Source organism: Pantherophis guttatus, chromosome 1, assembly GCF_059756535.1.
Source record: "Pantherophis guttatus breed Tessera chromosome 1, ASM5975653v1, whole genome shotgun sequence".
Lineage (NCBI taxonomy): Eukaryota > Metazoa > Chordata > Lepidosauria > Squamata > Colubridae > Pantherophis > Pantherophis guttatus.
The window spans coordinates 90182354-90200578 of record NC_142063.1 but is presented as its reverse complement, the minus strand read 5'-3'; the positions used below and the strand labels follow the sequence as shown (position 1 = coordinate 90200578).

The 18225-nt window shown below is 36.7% G+C and overlaps 1 protein-coding gene and 1 pseudogene across 2 annotated transcripts in view; both read right to left on the bottom strand.

The window, feature by feature from the left end:
• LUZP2 (leucine zipper protein 2) overlaps positions 1-18225 on the bottom strand; it is a 394955-nt gene that overhangs the window by 124928 nt on the left and 251802 nt on the right. For both annotated transcript variants that reach the window (XM_034417240.3, XM_034417241.3), the window contains exon 6: positions 875-937. In XM_034417240.3, coding sequence (XP_034273131.2) covers positions 875-937 — 63 coding nt within the window. The remainder of the gene's footprint in view (positions 1-874; positions 938-18225) is intronic.
• Positions 14481-17235, bottom strand: LOC148116480 (uncharacterized; annotated as a pseudogene).

The following is an 18225-nucleotide window of genomic DNA, read 5'->3' as shown; positions in this document are numbered from 1 at the left end:
TCGATTGCCCAAATGATGTAGCAGACCAGAGCTGCCTTATAACTAGTACTACTATACTACTACTTTCAATTAAGAATATTAAAAACTATGTTGACATAACTAGTTCCTTACATTCTTTAATTTGTGACCTGTAACAATAGATTTCTTTTGTTATCACTGCGGGTCAAATCTTTCATGAAATTCTGGTTTTCCTCCTTTGCATTGATTTGATGTGAGAGCTCTGGAAATAAAACTAATGGGAAAAATCCAGTGAATGCAAATGGGATTAATGTCTATTTCATAGCCAAACTGTGAGAGAATAACTTCTTGAAATTCAATGAAAGTGCCATCCCTTTTAGAACAGCAGTTGTTCCTAAGTAATTAAAATTTGTATTCAATTCAATTGTTTGTTCTGGATTCAGGAATATACAGGAAGAAATGGTCCATTTTTCAAACATACTAGAATATTTTATCCCCACTTCCACCCTATGCCTGGCCATAATGGGCTAAATAGCACAATTAGATAAATATATAGCATATAGCTATCAACCATTTTGTTGGGACCAGGCAGTCCAAATCCTGAATTATAGTTTACTGAGAAAAGGAGACATTGTTTAGAAAAAGTAATCCATGCCCTGCTCAGATTCTTTTGTTGCTAGTAGGCTTTCAACTTGGTTGGCACAATTTTTTTTCTTTAATCTCTCACTCTTGGAATGAATGTGAATTTTTGGAATGTAAGATGCATTGTTTGCTATCAAGCAGATCTTCCAGAATGCCTTGGAATTGCTCATAAAATATTCAGAATGCATAGGACAATTTGCTGAGGGAAAATGTTTTATTTAGCTGTCCTTATAATAGTCAGAATAACACTTTTTGTATAATTTTTTTTTCTTACCTCTTCTGCGTGAATTCCACAAAGCTTATTTCCTGACAGGAGTTTATTTTTCAGGCTTTTGTTCTAGGAAAAGGAGATAAATATTTTGATATTAGTAATGTGAAATCAAATATTCAGTAACTAATAAGCGTAATAGGTCAGATGTTATTTCAAGTTGGCTATGAGAAAGTGTATCTACCTAATAATTTACTACATATCTGAAATCTAAATTGATAATGTTACAAGTAGCATTATACATTTAAGATCACTTATGGCATAGAAGAACATGCTCTTGTTTTGGACAAGTCTCAGGCGACAGTGGCATCAGATTATCTTGTCTAGTTTGAGAAGCAAAGAAAGATGGGGTCTGGTTGGAAGACTTCCATGAAACACCAGGAAAATAGTCTAGATAGTGAAGTAAAAATAAACAAACAAACCTGGAAAAATTTATTTCTATTAATAGATACATTTATTAATTTATCTATTGCTCTCAAGAACACCACATAGATGTATCTACAGAGCCACCAGAAAGTCAGCTTGACTTGAAATAATCTTTATTTTTTATCTTTCCTTAAAATATAATCCCTTAAGGAACAAACTAGGTCTTTGGAATAGATTTGATGTGGGATTATAAAAGGGATAATAGTGGAATCCTGCCCCATCTTTCACTGAGTGGTTTAACAAAACCCTAATCCTTATTCAACTTTTACTTTAATTCTTCAAAATAAAGGATTTTTTTTCTTTTTTTAAAAAAAGACTTAAATTGATTGATAAGTATCTCATTGAATAATTTCTAAATTATTTTCATTATTTTTCCAACACTGTATTCAGTTGTTACTAATGCTCTACTCTATTAGAGACATACAAAAGAATGTGATCCACCTGACCTCCATGTGCTGAAAACACAATTGATGGGATTCTACCATTCAGTCCTTTTACATAAAAGGATCCACACTCTGGCTAGGGTACATCATCTATCATTTCATGGGAGTACTCAGGAGCCCAATGGAAGGAGTGGTGGAGTGGCCTAGAGGTGGAGCTCTCGCCTCACAATCAGGAGGCTATGAGTTTGATCCTAGGTAGAGGCAGATATTTCTCTCTCTGGGCACAATGAGAATATATCTGCTGAATTAAACTCTACATTGGTGACAGGAAGGGCATCTGGCCAGTAAACGCTCTGCTAGCTATATTCATTTGCCCAGACTCCACCCTCGAAGGGATTATGGGGTTGTAAAAAGAAGATAATGACTCAGAAACCCAATATAATTCCATATTTTCTTCATAAGATGTTTCTGTTTCTATCTTATTTTATTCATTAGATATATATCCTGCCTTTTCTCTGAAAGTTCAAGATGGCCTACATTCCTTCCTCCAATTTTTCCCTCAGTGGGAAAAATCCTGTGGGTAAAACTTGAGCTGAGTGATAAAGAATCACTGAGACAAAGTTACCTAGTAAACTTCTATGCCCAGGAGTATAGTTGACCAGACTTGACTAGTTCTTCCTCATCTTAAACCAATGAGGAATCTCAGACTAATGAGATTTACTTGTGGATAAGCTTTATATATAGCTCTCCTTATCTTCATATGACTGTTTCATATAGCTTCTGAATGTGGCTTCCAGTAAAGACTAGAATGCAATTGTTAAGTAAAGACTGGGGAATATTTCAACATTTTTACGTCAATATTATTGGTGCACAATAACTTTGGCATGGAGAATTAACATACAAAGATCCTTCCACATGGCCACTACCTTTCAATTTTTACAAAATAAGTGGCTTCGAGACAAACACACATAAGGTAACACAAAAGCTACTGCCACATGATGCAAAAGGTCTGTTGGCTTTATCTTCAAGATACACCCGACTTAAAAATCTTAATTATATTTATTAGTGTACAATAATATACTAACAATGTAACAATGTTCACCTATAAACAGGAATAGACACACTTTTAGTTCATGGCATTTGAATCAAAACATCTATGGAAAATTTTCCAAATACTTGTAACAACAGTTATGCCAAACTCCTTAATTTTTTTCATACCTACATTTTCTATCTTCATTATTATACCGAAACTCTTTACCATCTATATTTAATTGCATGTGGGTATTAAGAAGCCTTGTTTTTTAAAAAAACAAACAAACACTAAAGTGGTTTCTAATGGATCTTATATATTTTTAAATATCATACTATTCCATAGAGAGGAGCTTACATAATGAACATTACATTTTTTTAAAAAAAAACTATTAACATTTATAACATTAATGTGCTGAACATATGTAACAAATGCAGGCTGATCCTTTCAAGTAAACTGACAGGCCTACTGCAAAAGTCTTTTCAGAGTCAAATTCAGATTCCCCATTTATTCCTGTTCTGGTTCAAATGTACTAATAATGTAATATCCAGAGAGTGATATAATGATGCAGCATAGAAGCCCTTTCAAAAATATCATCTTTAAGTGGGGAAACTGGAGGGGGAAGTCATCAAGTTGTTTTTTCCCCTCCAAGTGGGATGAAACATTGGTGTCTTTGAATATAAACAAGAATTTACACTCTTCCATGAGAAAAGGACATTTTTAGTTCTACATGCAAGTCACATACAAAAGAAGATTATGCACTTTGTAATATTGCCAGTGCTAATTAGCTAAACTCCCTTTTGGTATTCAGTGCAGTACCTCTCTTAAAAATATGTGCCAAAGTACAACATACTAAACCAGTGTTTCTCAACCTCGATGGCTTTTAAATGGGTAGACTAAATATTTCAGAATTCCCTGGCCAGCATGTTGCTGAGGTTGAGAAGCACTGTACACACAGGTAATCCTGGTAATACTATATACGTGGATTTTCAAAAAGTCTTGGATAACCTTCCTTATGAAAAGCTCTTGAACAAATATAGCAATCAGTGGATAAGGTGCCATGTGTTTTTACTGGTTTTTTAAAAAAGGATAATTTTCTCAATAGTGGGAAGGCTTGTGGGGATGGTTGCTTTCTCAGTGGCTGGCAAACCACGCTGAGGAATGCAACTTCAGCATAATGATCCTATCTCAGGAAGTGTGAGACATGAGATTTAGCACGTAGGCAGATCACATTGTTTGCAGCAGGAAAGCATGAGCTGTCCACATGGATATCATGAGCTTTGTTTAGCCAATTCGGATAAGTGAATCTTTATCAATGAATCAACTTCTGCCATGGAGACTGTGGATAACAATAAAAGGGAGCTCCCAGAAGCTGTTCGGGGTGCCTTCCCATTAACCTTCTTCCTGGCTGTGCGGTTTTCTTTATCACAACAACAAAGGCTGTATTGGGATTATACATTAATCACATTCATAAAGGCTCAGGACTTAGGGGTACACAGTTTGCAGAAGATTCTAAATTATTCTGAGTGGTAAAAGTCAGATATGATTGTGAAGAGCTAAAGAAAGATCTCTTCAAGCTGGAGAATGGTCAACCCAATGGCAAATGTGATTTAATTTAAGTGCAAAGCAGTGGTGAAATTCAGCTGGTTCTGTTCAGATCGCTCGATCCAGTAACGCCGGAGGTGGGAGGTTCTGCCCACCAGGGGTGGGTTCTACTTACTTTTCTACTGGTTCACAATGGGATTGCACTTGTGTGCTTGCTTCACGCGCACGCGCACGCCTTAGTTCTGTGCATGCACAGATCACCGATGATGACATCCAGGGCAATGGGCAGGGCTTCCCACTGGTTTTACTACCGGTTCTTGCGAACCGGTCCAAACTGAGGGAAAACCACCACTGCTCCCCACCCACCCAAATGTCATCATGTCCCGTTTTTTACCCTCTGCTCATGCGCAGAATGCTCTGTGCATATGTGGAGGAGGCACACTCTCACATTTGTGAACTGGTAGCGAAGATAAGTGAATTCTACCCCATGCAAAGTGATACACATTGGAATAACAAACAAATGCCCTATGAGATAGAGAGAAGAGAAGAGAGGAGAGAGAGAAAGACAGAGAGAGACAGAGACAGAGAGATAAGCAAGAGATGAGAGAGAGGTGGAAGAATGTGAGAATATAATCAGGAATTTGTTTGCAGTTCCAAAATTGCCATAGATAATTTTTCCCGAACTGCTACTCTCCAGATGAACTGAATTACTGAATCATTGTCTATATGACTACTATTGTTGGGAGAAGGGGTTTGTTTTGTTTTGCTTTGCTTTATATAAAAGATGCTGATAATGGAAAGCTTTTCTTAAAGGAGGCAAAAATTATTTCAACAGATCCTCTGAGAAAGAAACCTTAAAAGGGACTGAAATCTATCTTTCTCTATAGGAAAAAGAAGTATTACCACAGTGTGTGTGTGTGCTGGGGAACTCCTTTACTTTTCACACTGCCTCCAAACATATTTTTAAATGAAATATGTGAAATATCAACCAGCAGTAAACAATATGAAAACCTGGTCCCTAAGCATTTGAATCTTTTACTTAAGGATTGTGCAATATCAGTACAAATTTATTGCTAGCTAGTAATAGCATTCTGCAAAATATATGCCCAGGAAACATGATGCCAATTGAATCAGAATATTAATTGCACTCAATAGACAGATTTAAGTCCATATCCTAATGGAAAGTTTTATTTGTAAATTAGACACTTCTTTATCCAAATAAATGAGCTAAATAGAGCCAATGGAAAAAGAAATAATTCCCAGGCACTGTTTACATTTGAATTTCCCTCATGTGTCTTTTTGCAGAATTTCTGGGCAATGACAGCATCCAGCATCTTGTTTCACACACATTTTAACTTGTTCTCGTCTATTACCCAGTGAAAGTGGCTCCTTCTGCAATGATAAATTGTTCCAAACTGCTTTTTCCAGGTGTGTGTGCCACTGTGAGGCAATGAAGAGTAACCAGGGGATTACAATACAGAGAACTTAATGTGTATATTCCTATCACAACTTTTGTTTTCAAAGCATTCAGGGAAAACAGAAAGTTATTTTGCCATGTGCTAATTGAGTTTGTCTCTGATCAAGGCACCTGTAAAAATTGGTATTTCAGCATTGCTTTTAAGCAGAATACGAGATTTCTCAAAAATTCCTTTTATTCTTGTGTTCATTTTACTGGGACTGTTTTTTTTGTTGTTGTTTTTTTTAATTGATTAAAAATATTAACCCACAGACATAAGTTCTAGATTTCCATACACCAGCTTGTTAAAGATTAAATAAAAGCTGAGAAGATTTTTATCTCACAAATAATAATAAAAATGTTAATAATGCCATCACTTTTTGGGATGGAGGGGAGAAGGAAATGATAAATGTTAGCCAGATTATGCTTGTGACTAGCATTTATTCTGCTGTGCATGGATGCCAGGCAGCTTCTGGAAAATTTTGTAGTCCAAATATTTTACTACTAAGAACAGAATTATTTTGTTAGCAACATCCAGTTGGGATGGAAAGAAATGGTTGCTATCCAAATGTGTTGGACTTTAATGCCCATCAGCTACAACAAGCATGGAAAGCAGCAAGAAACTGTGGAAGCTGTAATTCAAAACAACTGGAAAGTACCAAGATTGCTCTGCTCCGATCAGACAATTGCTAAGCTTCTTAATTCTTATCAATCCTTATGTTTTGCCACAGGCATTTTTTGGTTAATGGGTTGATATTAGACTTTTGTGCAGACAGCCACAAGAAACAAGCTAGCAACAAATTTTTATAAGTATTGCAAAATTACTAAGTAGTAAATAACCCCCTCTGGTTATGTATGATAGCACATAAACTGGAATTGTGATTTGTCCACCTGTTTCTTGTTCTTTTAGATTTTAGGATGCAAGGAATTCTATAAAATTACTCCTGCAAAGAATATAGGGGAAAAAAGAGAGAACTGGGAATGTGGCACAAATCTAATTTTCATTTTAAGCACAACTTTAGCGATCCAAAACCATTGTCAGCCAAAGAGAGGTCAAAGGCATGATGGATCTCAAAAAAGATAGTGTGATTAATTATAAACCAATCTGGAGAGAAGCTGCAGCAGAAAGGTTACCCTAAGGCTAGAACTCTTCAGTTCAAATTAAGAAAGAACTTTTAAAATTACTTCTATCCACCATTAAAGCAGAAAGTACTAAATTCAGGAGTACCTGTTCTACAGTTGTTTTGCTCATTTTGCTAGGATCCTTATATAAGGGATGTTAAAGTTCCTAAATACCTGCATGGCATGGCACACCACCAGGGCACTACATCCCCATACTGCAGGTTGTATAATTAAATTGCCGACAAAGTATTCCTAAATACACACTACAAAAGTCACTTCTGGCAAAACTTTCCCTTTTTAAACTTCCTCTTAATGGATAAATCTTCAAAGCAGGAAAGTAATATGAAAAGTACAGTAGGGAGAATTATGCTGCATGTAATATTCTAGTTAAATGGAAAGCATTGAAGTAGGTGTTACAGGAAAATAGGAATCTGCTTTATACTAAGTCAGACTTTGACTGTATCCCCATCAGGGGTGGGTTCTATTTACCTTTACTACCGGTTCGCAATGGGATCGCACACACCTTGCTTCTGTGCATGCACAGATCGCCGATGATGACATCCGGGGTGGTGGGTGGGGCCTCCCGCCGGTTTTACTACCGGTTCTTATGAACCAGTCCGAACCGGGGGCAACCCACCACTGGTCCCCTTAATATATAGAGTCAAAGCAAAGCTGTTTCATTTTCATTTAATGAGCTATGAAGCCAGGCTTTATGGCTCAAAACATGATTAATAGTTTAGCATGCTGTGCAAACCCATGAAGTTGTAGTTAACTCAATAAACATATGGTTAAGCAAACTTAGTTTACTGCAGTGTGAGAATATTATCAGCTAGTCCAACATTGTCTGCCACTAGCTCTCCAGGGTCTTCCTTGGGCAACTATCCTTCTTATCTTCTGTCACTGGAAATACCAGATATTAAATCTTGAGCTTTCTGTATACTGCACTATAGAAAGACAGCCATATTATTCTTTGGTAGCCAAAAATCAGGACGACTCTGGTTGACCTTTCTTGACTAACAAATTGTATTAAAAGACATAAGCTTTTGTGAGCTATAGCTCACTGCATCAGATGCAAGGGAAATGTTACATTGATGTAAAATTGATACTGGGATGAGGTTCTAGGGATAAAGTGAGTTCTTGCTCACAAAAACTTATCTCTTTTAATAAAATTCGTTAGTCTAAAATGTATAAGCAGACTGTCCTGAGTTTCGATGTGGACCTGTATAATTTCTAAAAAATATATAAAAAATAAAAAAGGTAAAGGTAAGGGTAAAGATAAAAGATTTCTTCAACTTGAACATGACTTCTAGGAACTTTATAGACATTGTCTGTGTAGATTTTTTATTTTCATCGCAGTACCGGTACTTAAAAAAATGATTATGGGTAAATAATTTTGATTGGCAAGAGGGCCAATCTGTCTAAATATATTCATTTCAAAGTCCGCCTTTCTGTATGCTGGTCCTCAAAGCGCTGATGCACCAGCGATCACATTAGAAGCTTGCTGACAGCATAATGAAAAATGATACAATCTTTACTTATTAAAGCTATACTCCACAAATCTCACCACATGACAGGTTAAATTTATCAAGGACCCTCATGGGAAACTGGTTAGGAGCAAATGAACATTGTGTTCATTGTTGGAATGTTCTTTGGTATTGCTCAGTTGTAACCTCACTGCTCTGACAGGTAGCTTTTGCATCTTGATTAATATTGATGATAGTCCCTCTTCTGCAAGAAGAAGAACTTTTGAAGAATAATTTAGCTGTGCTTAGATTGAGTAAGTAGTCTGGCTGTGTTGCCAGCTCTCAAAGTGTGTTTTCTAAGACAATAATATTAGCAAAATATTTTGCCCCAGTTAGTTTGCTTTTAAATTATTTTTTAAATATTATTTTAACTTGCCCTCATTATTTTGTTTTGCACTATGTGGCACATCATCCAGATATGTTAATTAGAATATTACAAAGAATCCCATATCCTTTGATGAGTACCTCTCATACTGAGTGACACTGATTATCATAGTAATAATTGTTTTCCTAAAGTTCACTTAATTCATCATTATTAATTTTTTTAAGAAAAAAAGACTAAAAAAGTAGTCAAAATGACTTTTCTGAAAAGGTAGGGAGTTTTCCATGAATAAGTATGTTTGAAGAAGGATATATCAATATTCAGTCAATATTCTTTTGTTATCTTGAATAAGCCATGTTGACAGGTTCCTTCCTTTTTGATTGTACACTTGATGTTATTGCAATCAAGTAAAATATCAACTCAACAATGCATGGGAAGATGGAGTCTCATAAATCAGAGCTTATGTCAGATTACAAGTTTGACTGATACATAGAATCTAGTGGAAAGAAGGACAACATCTGAAGCTCTACTCCAAACATTCATTACAACAGCATTGCGGTATTGTGTCATAAATTCCTTTTCTATGTATTTTGCAACATTGCATGAAGATCCAAAAAGACCTGTTATACCAAAAGCAGCACAATCCTGTGAACATTATTGGATCTAATCAAACAAGTGATCCTTTATAGTTACACCAGTGATACTAAACATCTTCAACCAATTATGGGAAGTTTTGACCACTGGATTCAAATTTGGATAGGATCAAAATTAAAGTTAATAAGAAAGAAAAAGAAGAAACTTGCATATCTCATAAGTAAACACCAAAACCAGCTGACAAAGATATAGCCTTACATTAGAAGGGAGCCCTGCAGTATTCAGTGAAGTGTAATATATATAAAAGTACACATATTTTTATGTAGAATTAAATAGTAAGCCTATACCATTACAAAATTACAAGTGACTTTTTTAGAAATAATTATTTTATTTATTTACAGTATTTATTTATTTTTGCCCAGAAACTTAAGGAAATATTTCTCTCTTTCTGAATGTTTGCATAAATTGCTATTTGCATTGCACAATATTATTCAGACCTACTTAGAAGCAAAGACTTTGAATGGAATTCACTGGATTTTATTCCTGGGTTCGCAGATCCATTAAAAAAAGGACATATGCAAAATCAGCCAGTACCTCTTGCCTTTGCAATTTAGCAGTAGCTGAGGAAGATCAGCACATATTTTTCCATAACCCTAATCACTGACTAATACAAACAAAATTTTATCAAGGAACTACATCTGTAATTTGTGCCTTTTGCACTGTATGCACCAACATCTAGCAGAGATGACAAGGCTGATCTGTAGATTCTTCCTCACTCTCTTTGTTCTGATTTTTTTTTTTCATTGCTCAAACAAATAATACATTTCTGTGAAGGTAAAGCCCAATTGTATGTTAAACAATACATGGGATTTTTCTTCTCAGTTTTACTAACTGAGTTACAATTTATTAACACTTTTTAATAAAGAAAAGTAGCTTGTAGTCTTAAATGTACTAACTAAGTTTTAATGGTATGTGGTGTATAGGTTTGCATTTACATTTATAAATACAGGGTAGGAAGCAAAGTCCTACCCCGTATTATCCTGGCTAGGTGGCTAAGTGGCTAAGACGCTGAGCTTGTCGATCAGAAAGGTTGGTAGTTCGGCGGTTTGAATCCCTAGTATAGGTCTCCTGTGTGAGCAGGGGGTTTGACTAAATGACCTCCAAGGTCATTCCAACTCTGTTACTGTTAACTGTTACTTGATAAATTTGTTGTGGCATGATGATAATGATTCAATGAAAATTCAATAAATGTGTGCCCAAAAATATTTTTTATTTTGTTCATATAAAATGAAAATCCAGATATCTCAGATGTTCTGGATATAGGAAAGCTTAGGAATTTGGGACCAGCAAAATTTACATTCTCTCCTAGATAGGAAGATGCAAAAGCAGATAATTTGCCCCTGCAAGATGAATCATGTTGTCTTTCGGAAAATAATTTCCTATAATACATGCCAACATAGACATTTTATTCTCTGGCATTTTATTTGTTTTGACAGGATAAGTCTTCATCTCTTTTTCCCCTAATGCATACATCAAAGCAAACTACATTGAGACCATTTTTAGGATTTTGTATATAGAGAGAAAAACTTTCTCCCATTCCCCACAAAATAGTATTCTGCAATTTTGTTAGGATTTATAGCCAAAATAAGTCATTTCTTCTTAATGATGGTTCTTTGCATGGTTCAATGGCATAGAAGTGGGAAAAACATGTTTTGGGCACCCTAAATATTTTAAAGTATGCAATTTGTTTTAAAGCAAGATGAAAGCCTGATTCATATAACTAATATAGAATCTGCTTCCACCTAGGATGATACTCAGTCTTTCATCTGTACCAGAGAGGAAAAAGAGATGCTGCAATTTGCATTAATACCTCTTACTCTATGTAATCTAAATAACCAATAGCAGAGAAGGAAAATAAATAAAAGAGAAAACGGGAAAACAAAAAAGCACACCTTCCAACATTACTCCTGACATATACTCATGTGTATTAGAGAGTTCTTATAATAAGACATTTATTTTTACCTGGCTTACATCAAATGCGATTCCAGAGAACATGCCCTTTAATTATTTTCTCCATGTGTGAAACATTTCCAATTAAATCAAAGCAATGGATTTCAACAGAGAATCACAAATTACAGTACTGCATTTGAAGATGCCAAATAATTGCTTGTATTATTCAGAATTGTCTAGCAAGGAAGGCTGGCAGTTGTCTAATAGGGTGATTGGGAGGATCTCGGGGTGCTTACAATATAAGTCAAACTGAAATGCCTTTTTAGAATCTTGTCACCCTTTAGCACTATCTTCCCATCTAATTGAGAAATGACCCTGAAGTCTTTCATGTGCACAGGCTGAAGATTAAGTTTAAAAACACCATTACTGCTAGCTGACAGTGCCACCAAAAGCAAGCTGATAAAAAATGAAGTGAGCAACATCCTGAAGCCATATATGCAAATCAAAGTAATTTAAGTATGAAATGCTGTACTGAATTCCTGATTTCCAAACAAATACTTCGCTGCTTTGGGCTCCAGATCTTCCTGTTTTCCTACTGTGCCACTCAATCTGTATAGCATCTCATTAAATGAGTAAATATCAACATAATGAACTTCACCTGGATCATGACATAAATAAAGTATAACAAGGCCAAAGCATGAGAATTTTGTGAAAAGACATTGCATTTAAGTAGTTCTAATATAATTTGCATGCTATTTATTTTTCTTCAGTATAGATGCTGCAGTTCCCTATGCTTGTGGACTTCGAGTTCCAAATCTGTATTTAATGCATGCTATTTGTTTATGGAAAAAGGAAGTACTTGGTCTTTTAGACTACAATAAAAAAATTATCCATTCTTATATATTTTTATATTGAGTGGCATGGTGGCAGAGGTTAAGTTGCTGGGCTTGTCAGCTGGAAAGCTAGAAGGCCAGGTTTGAGACCAGAATGCCATGTGAAAAGTTGAGCTCCTGTCCTCACCCCAGCTCCTGCCAACCTCGCTGTTTGAAACAGGGGTGCGTTCTACTTACCTTTACTACCACTTCGCAATGGGGCCGCGTGCGTGTAGAAGCTTCCTGATGACGTCCAGGTTGGTGGGCGGAGTCTCTCACCAACCAGTTTTACTACCAGTTCTTGCGAACCGGTCCAAACTGGGGGCAACCCACCACTGGTTTGAAAGCATGAAAATCCGAGTAGATAAATAAGTAGCATTTCAGTGGGAAGATGCAGTGTTCCATGATGTCATACTGGCCACATGAGTGTGGAAATGTCTTCAGACAGTACTGGCTCAACAGCCATGAAACGGAGATGAGCAGCACTCTCTAGAGTTGGCAACAACTAGCAAAGTAGAATCCATAGAGACTCTTATATATTTCTATATCTATACTTCATTCACTTTTCTTTTTTCCACAACTTACTGAGGCATATGTCCTCCTTGACTCCCTTGTGTTCCATTCAGTCCAGAGATAGAGACAGGTGAGGGTCCATGAAACACGACCTTTGGCCAACATATGAAAATGGAACTTATTAGTGGACATCCTCATTTACTTTTAATGGGGATATAAGTTCATGTTTTATGCAATAGTGAAATGTTCATTGGAATATAGTTTTGATAATTTAGAGAGAAAGTTTCTGTTAATTTACAAATCTTTATTAATTACATTTGCACCAGTATTACACATTAACATGTACCGTAGATACTTACTCATGCTCATTTGCCCTGTACAACAAGGCTAAGGAATGGACAGGGTTTTGGGAAAATCAGAATGTGTACTAATTGGGGAACATCGACTAAAATCCATATAGCTTTTTTTTTTATCCTTTGCCAGAAACCTCTATCACATATTCCTTTCTGGGTCACCTTTCTGGAACCTGTAAGCTGTTGGGTCTGATATGACTTGGTGCATGGCAGTTAATTGTTAGCTTTGTTGTCTCCGGTTGTTGTTTTCTGAACTTCATTGGTTGTTTCTTGTTGTAACATGCTCAGGAGCTACGTGCAGGCATGAGAGAATCATGCTGTAACGCGTATGCGAAAACCTAGCTAGGGGCTACAACAATCAATCAGCAGTCAGGATTGTAGATATTCCCTTATATGGGCAATGCTTCCATGTATTAACGTGCTGTAACATACTGATTGGCTTATGACCCTATACGTTAGCAAACTCCTCCTGCCTTTGTCTGTATTCAATAAAAGAGGCTCCCGGAGTCAGATCTGGGTCATCTCATCCCGAGAAAACTCGTGTCCATGTCTTTCCTCAATATTGGCCTCATGGGCAGCCCGCGGAAAACTCACAGTTTCTTTAGAACCTGTTCACCTGAAGGGTGGTATCTAGACCTAGTCTGGTGGCTTTCTTGTTTTATGCCCTTTTTTGTGTGTCTTCATTTTTCTTCAGGTTCAAATTCTATTTAGCTATCTCAGCCAGTGTTATATTTCTCATAACACAAGTATTTGTGAAATCATTCAGATATCCAGTGAGAATAGTGAGGGTGTCACTACAATGATCATTTATAATCATTGATTATAAATCAATGACAACTGCCCCCTTCCAAAAAAAAAACAAAATTTATTTGCGCTGAATCCTGAATTGTGTTCTTTTTAGTTTAATAATTTAAATTGTGTAAATTAATTCATTCATTAAGTTAAATCATTCAAGAAAACAGAAGACACTTAATTCAAAAAGAAAAAAAATATTTTTGTGTAGAAGTTGGCAGCATGGTACTGTATAGATATTTATTAAATACATGCCAATCTTCCCATAGGACTTCAGGATTTATTTATTTATTTTAGAACGACGGAGAGGGAAAAACAACTGGCCATTGCATAAAAACAAGGCTGCCATGTTTTATTTTATCATCATACAATGTTTCTCAAAATGAGTCAATACTTTGGAACAATGTAAAGTTGATAGCTGCTTGAAGCTGGTAGAAGCTGGTTGTGTTTATTTATTTCACCAGGTAAAATACCAGACAAGGACAAAAGAAGAGAAGAAATCCTTCAAGTCTGATATCTTTAAATTTCTAACTTTCTAACTCTATTTCTTTTCATCTATTTTTCTATCAGTTTGTGAGTGAGTATGTATATGGTTGATCACATCCAAACATTTTCATGGATATTTCTCTCTATTTTTTATTTATTATTATTATATACACAAAAATGACAGTATACACAGCAAACGAGATAACCATGCTGGATTTTGTATCACAAATCACTAGTCGAACAGTTTAGGACTGCGTGATGTATCAGCGGATTATGCAAGCAGATCCCAGTAAGGTGGCCTTCTGCACTGACCAATGGTGATCTTGTCAGCGCCAATTGTTTTTAAGTGTTTGCCTAGGTCTTTAGGCACAGCACCCAGTGTGCCGAGTACCACTGGGACCACCTGCACTGGTTTATGCCAGAGTCTCTGCAGTTCTATTCTCAAGTCCTGATATCTGGTGACTTTTTCAAGTTGTTTCTCATCGATTCTGCTGTCACCAGATCTGGCAATGTCAACGATCCACACTTTTTTCTTCTCCACAATTGTGACATCCGGGGTATTGTGTTCTAAAACTTTGTCAGTCTGTATTTGGAAGTCCCACAGCAGTTTTGCATGCTCATTTTCGACCACTTTTTCAGGCTTATGCTCCCACTAGTTCTTTGCTACAGGCAGATGGTAGTTGTAACACAAGTTCCAGTGGACCATCTGAGCGACTGTGTTGTGACGTTGTTCGTAGTCCGTCTGAGTTATTGTCTTGCAACAGCTCAGTATGTAGTCAATGGTTTCATCCGCTTCTTTGCAGAGTCTGTATTTGGGGTCATCAGCAAATCTTTCTATTCTGGCTTTGATTTCATTTGTTCTGATGGCTTGTTCTTGGGCTGCAAGAATCAGGCCTTCTGTCTCTTTCTTCAATGTTCCATTGGTCAGCCATAACCAGGTCTTTTCCTTATCTACTTTTCCTTGGATCTTTTCAAGGAACTGTCCATGCAGTGCTTTATTACACCAGCTGTCAGCCCAAGTTTGCATCGCTGTTTTCCTATATTGATTTTTGGTTTGCTGCACTTTGAGCAGCTTCCTCTTGTTGACCTCCATCAAAGCTGGTTCAACACTGTCTTTCACATAATCTGCCAGAGCATGCTTCTCTTCTTCAACTGTCTGCTTCACTTGCAAAAGTCCTCTGCCTCCTGCTTTTCTGGGCAAATATAGCCTGTCAACATCACTATGCGGGTGCAACGCATAGTGTATGGTTATTAGTTTTCTTGTTTTCCTATCCAGGCTGTCCAGCTCTGCCTATGTCCAGTTCATGATACCAGCAGTATATCTGATGACGGGTATGGCCCAAGTATTTATAGCCTTGATGATGTTACCGCCATTCAGTTTGCTTTTTAGAAGTTTCCTGACCCTTTGTGTATATTCTTTGCTGACCACATTTTTCACTTGCCTGTGCTTGATATTGTTCAGCTGCAGTATGCCCAGGTATTTGTAGGCTTCAGGTTGCTGGCACTTGATGGTTTGTCCATTGGACATTTCAATTCCATCACTGTCTACGATCTTCCCTTTCTTCAGTGCCACTGTGGCACATTTGTTCAGGCCGAACTCCATGCTGATGTCAGTGCTGAAAATTCAAACTGTATTGGTCAGTGACTGGATCTCAATTTCCAATTTTCCATATAGCTTCAGGTCATCCATGTACAGCAGGTGAGAGATTTTCTGTGAGTTTTTAGCAATTTGATAATCCAGGTTAGTTTTCTGTAAAATTGTTGACAGGGGGATCATGGCGATGATGAACAACAGAGGTGACAAAGAATCACCTTGGAAAATCCCTCTTTTGATGTTGTCCAATCCGTAGCTTTCACTTCCAATAAATAGTTCTGTTTTCCAGGATTTAATTGCATTTGCAATGAAAGTACCAATGTACTTGCATATTCCGATGACGTCCAGGCACTTGATGATCCAGCTGTGCGGTAGTGAATCAAATGCTTTCTTGTAATCAATCCAAGTTGTATGCAGATTTGTTTTTCAGCTTTTGCAGTTCTCTGTCAGGAGCTGATCCTTTGTGCCTCTGCTTCTTCGTTTGTTTCCTTTCTGCTCTACTGGCAAGATGTTATTCGCTTCTAGGTAGTCCTGGATCCTGTCAGCTATAATGCCGGTCAGCAGCTTGAACATGGTTGGCAGACATGTTATTGGCCTGTAGTTTGCAGGTGTTGCCCCTTTTGCTAGATCCTTCTGTATCAAATAGGTTTTTCCAGCTGTTAACCATTCACTGATGTTTTCTGTCTGCAGCATCTCATTGAATTGTTCGGCCATTTTTCCATGCAGGCTGGTCAGGTATTTGAGCCAAAAGCCATGCAGTTGATCATTGCCAGGCGATGTCCAGTTCTTGACTTTTTTCACTTTGTTGCTTATCATTTCAGTAGTTATTTTCAGTTGGTCCATTTTGTTCTTGTAGAATTTCATCTCAAAATCTCTGATTCATCCAGCATTTTTGTTGTAACATTTCTCAATCTCCCACACGTCTTTCCAAAACTGAGTAGTTGCCGTTTTCTCAGGTTTTTCAATTTTCGTATCCCCCGTCTGATTCAGACTCTGATAGAACCGTCTTTGGTCTGATTGGAACAATTGATTTTGTTTGTACTGGATGACTCTGGCTTCGTATCTCAATTTTTCTTGCTGTCGCTGTTATCTGCTGCTTTACAATTTCCAATGCTTCAACAATTTTTCTTGTGCTGAATCCGTATTTTTTTATCAGATGTTTCCTGATCTTGCTGTTCTTCAGCTTTTTCTCCTGCAAATTCTTCAAGTTGCTTGCATCTGCTCGCAGACTCTTGATTTTCAGCTCCAACCTGATTTTCCACTGTGGTTTTCCAGTCAATTTTCTAGGGGGGTGCAGCTGTTGAATCCCCAGTTCTTCTGTTACTATGACTGCTGTACTGTAGGCAAGCTGATTTGTTTGTTCAATTGATGTTATCTGGACTACTGCAAGTGCATAGTTCACATCTATCATCAATAGCACCAAATGTTTTCTAGGCACAGTTATTATTATTATTATTATTATTATTATTATTATTATTATTATTAATAATAATAATAATTTTATTCATTAAACATGAAACTCAGTCAACTGAACATTCAAAAATGCATCACAAATACCATTGACTGGTGCTAATGGTTGATACGGGTTGCTGCCAGTGTCCTAGGTATCAACCAAGTACCTTCTTAAGATGTACAATGTTCCAAGTAGCGCAGTTTTTTGCAGTTCCGTTGGTGTTATTGCAGAAAGCTAGAATTTGTTGATGTATCTTATAAAATTCTTGGACATGGTACCAAGTGCCCCAATGACAATGGGTATCACTGTTACATGTTTCATCCATAGCCGTGTAGTTTCAATGGCCAGGTCATGATATTTTGTGATTTTTTTCCAGTTCTTTTTCTTTGACTCTGGCATCTCCTGGTACCGGGGATGTCAATAAATTGTACGTTTCGGTTTTCGACAGCTGTGATATCTGGTGTGTTGTGTTCCAAATGACAATCTGTCTGTATTTGAAAGTCCCACAAGATCTTCACCTTCTCATTTTCTATATCTTTTTCCATTTTATGTTCCCATGACTTTTTGGATACAGGAAAGTCATATTTTTTACCTAATGACCAGTGGATTAATTTAGCAACCCAGTTGTGTCTAGCTTTGTAATCAGTTTGTGCGATTTTGCTGCATTCACATATTAAATGTGAAACAGTTTTGACTTTGTTGTTGTAAAATCGGCAGTTTGGATTGTCGGGGGATTTTTATATCTTCGCTTTCATGGCATTAGTTTGTAGTGCTTTTTCTTGAGCAGCGAGTATTAAACCTTCCATTTCTTTCTTGATAGTTCCCATCTTAAGCCATGCCCGTGGCTTATTATTATTATTAATATTATTATTGTATGTGATATATTTACTGAAAACTAGAAGTTTTCCAAACACATTTGTACAATTTTATTTTTATCAATCTA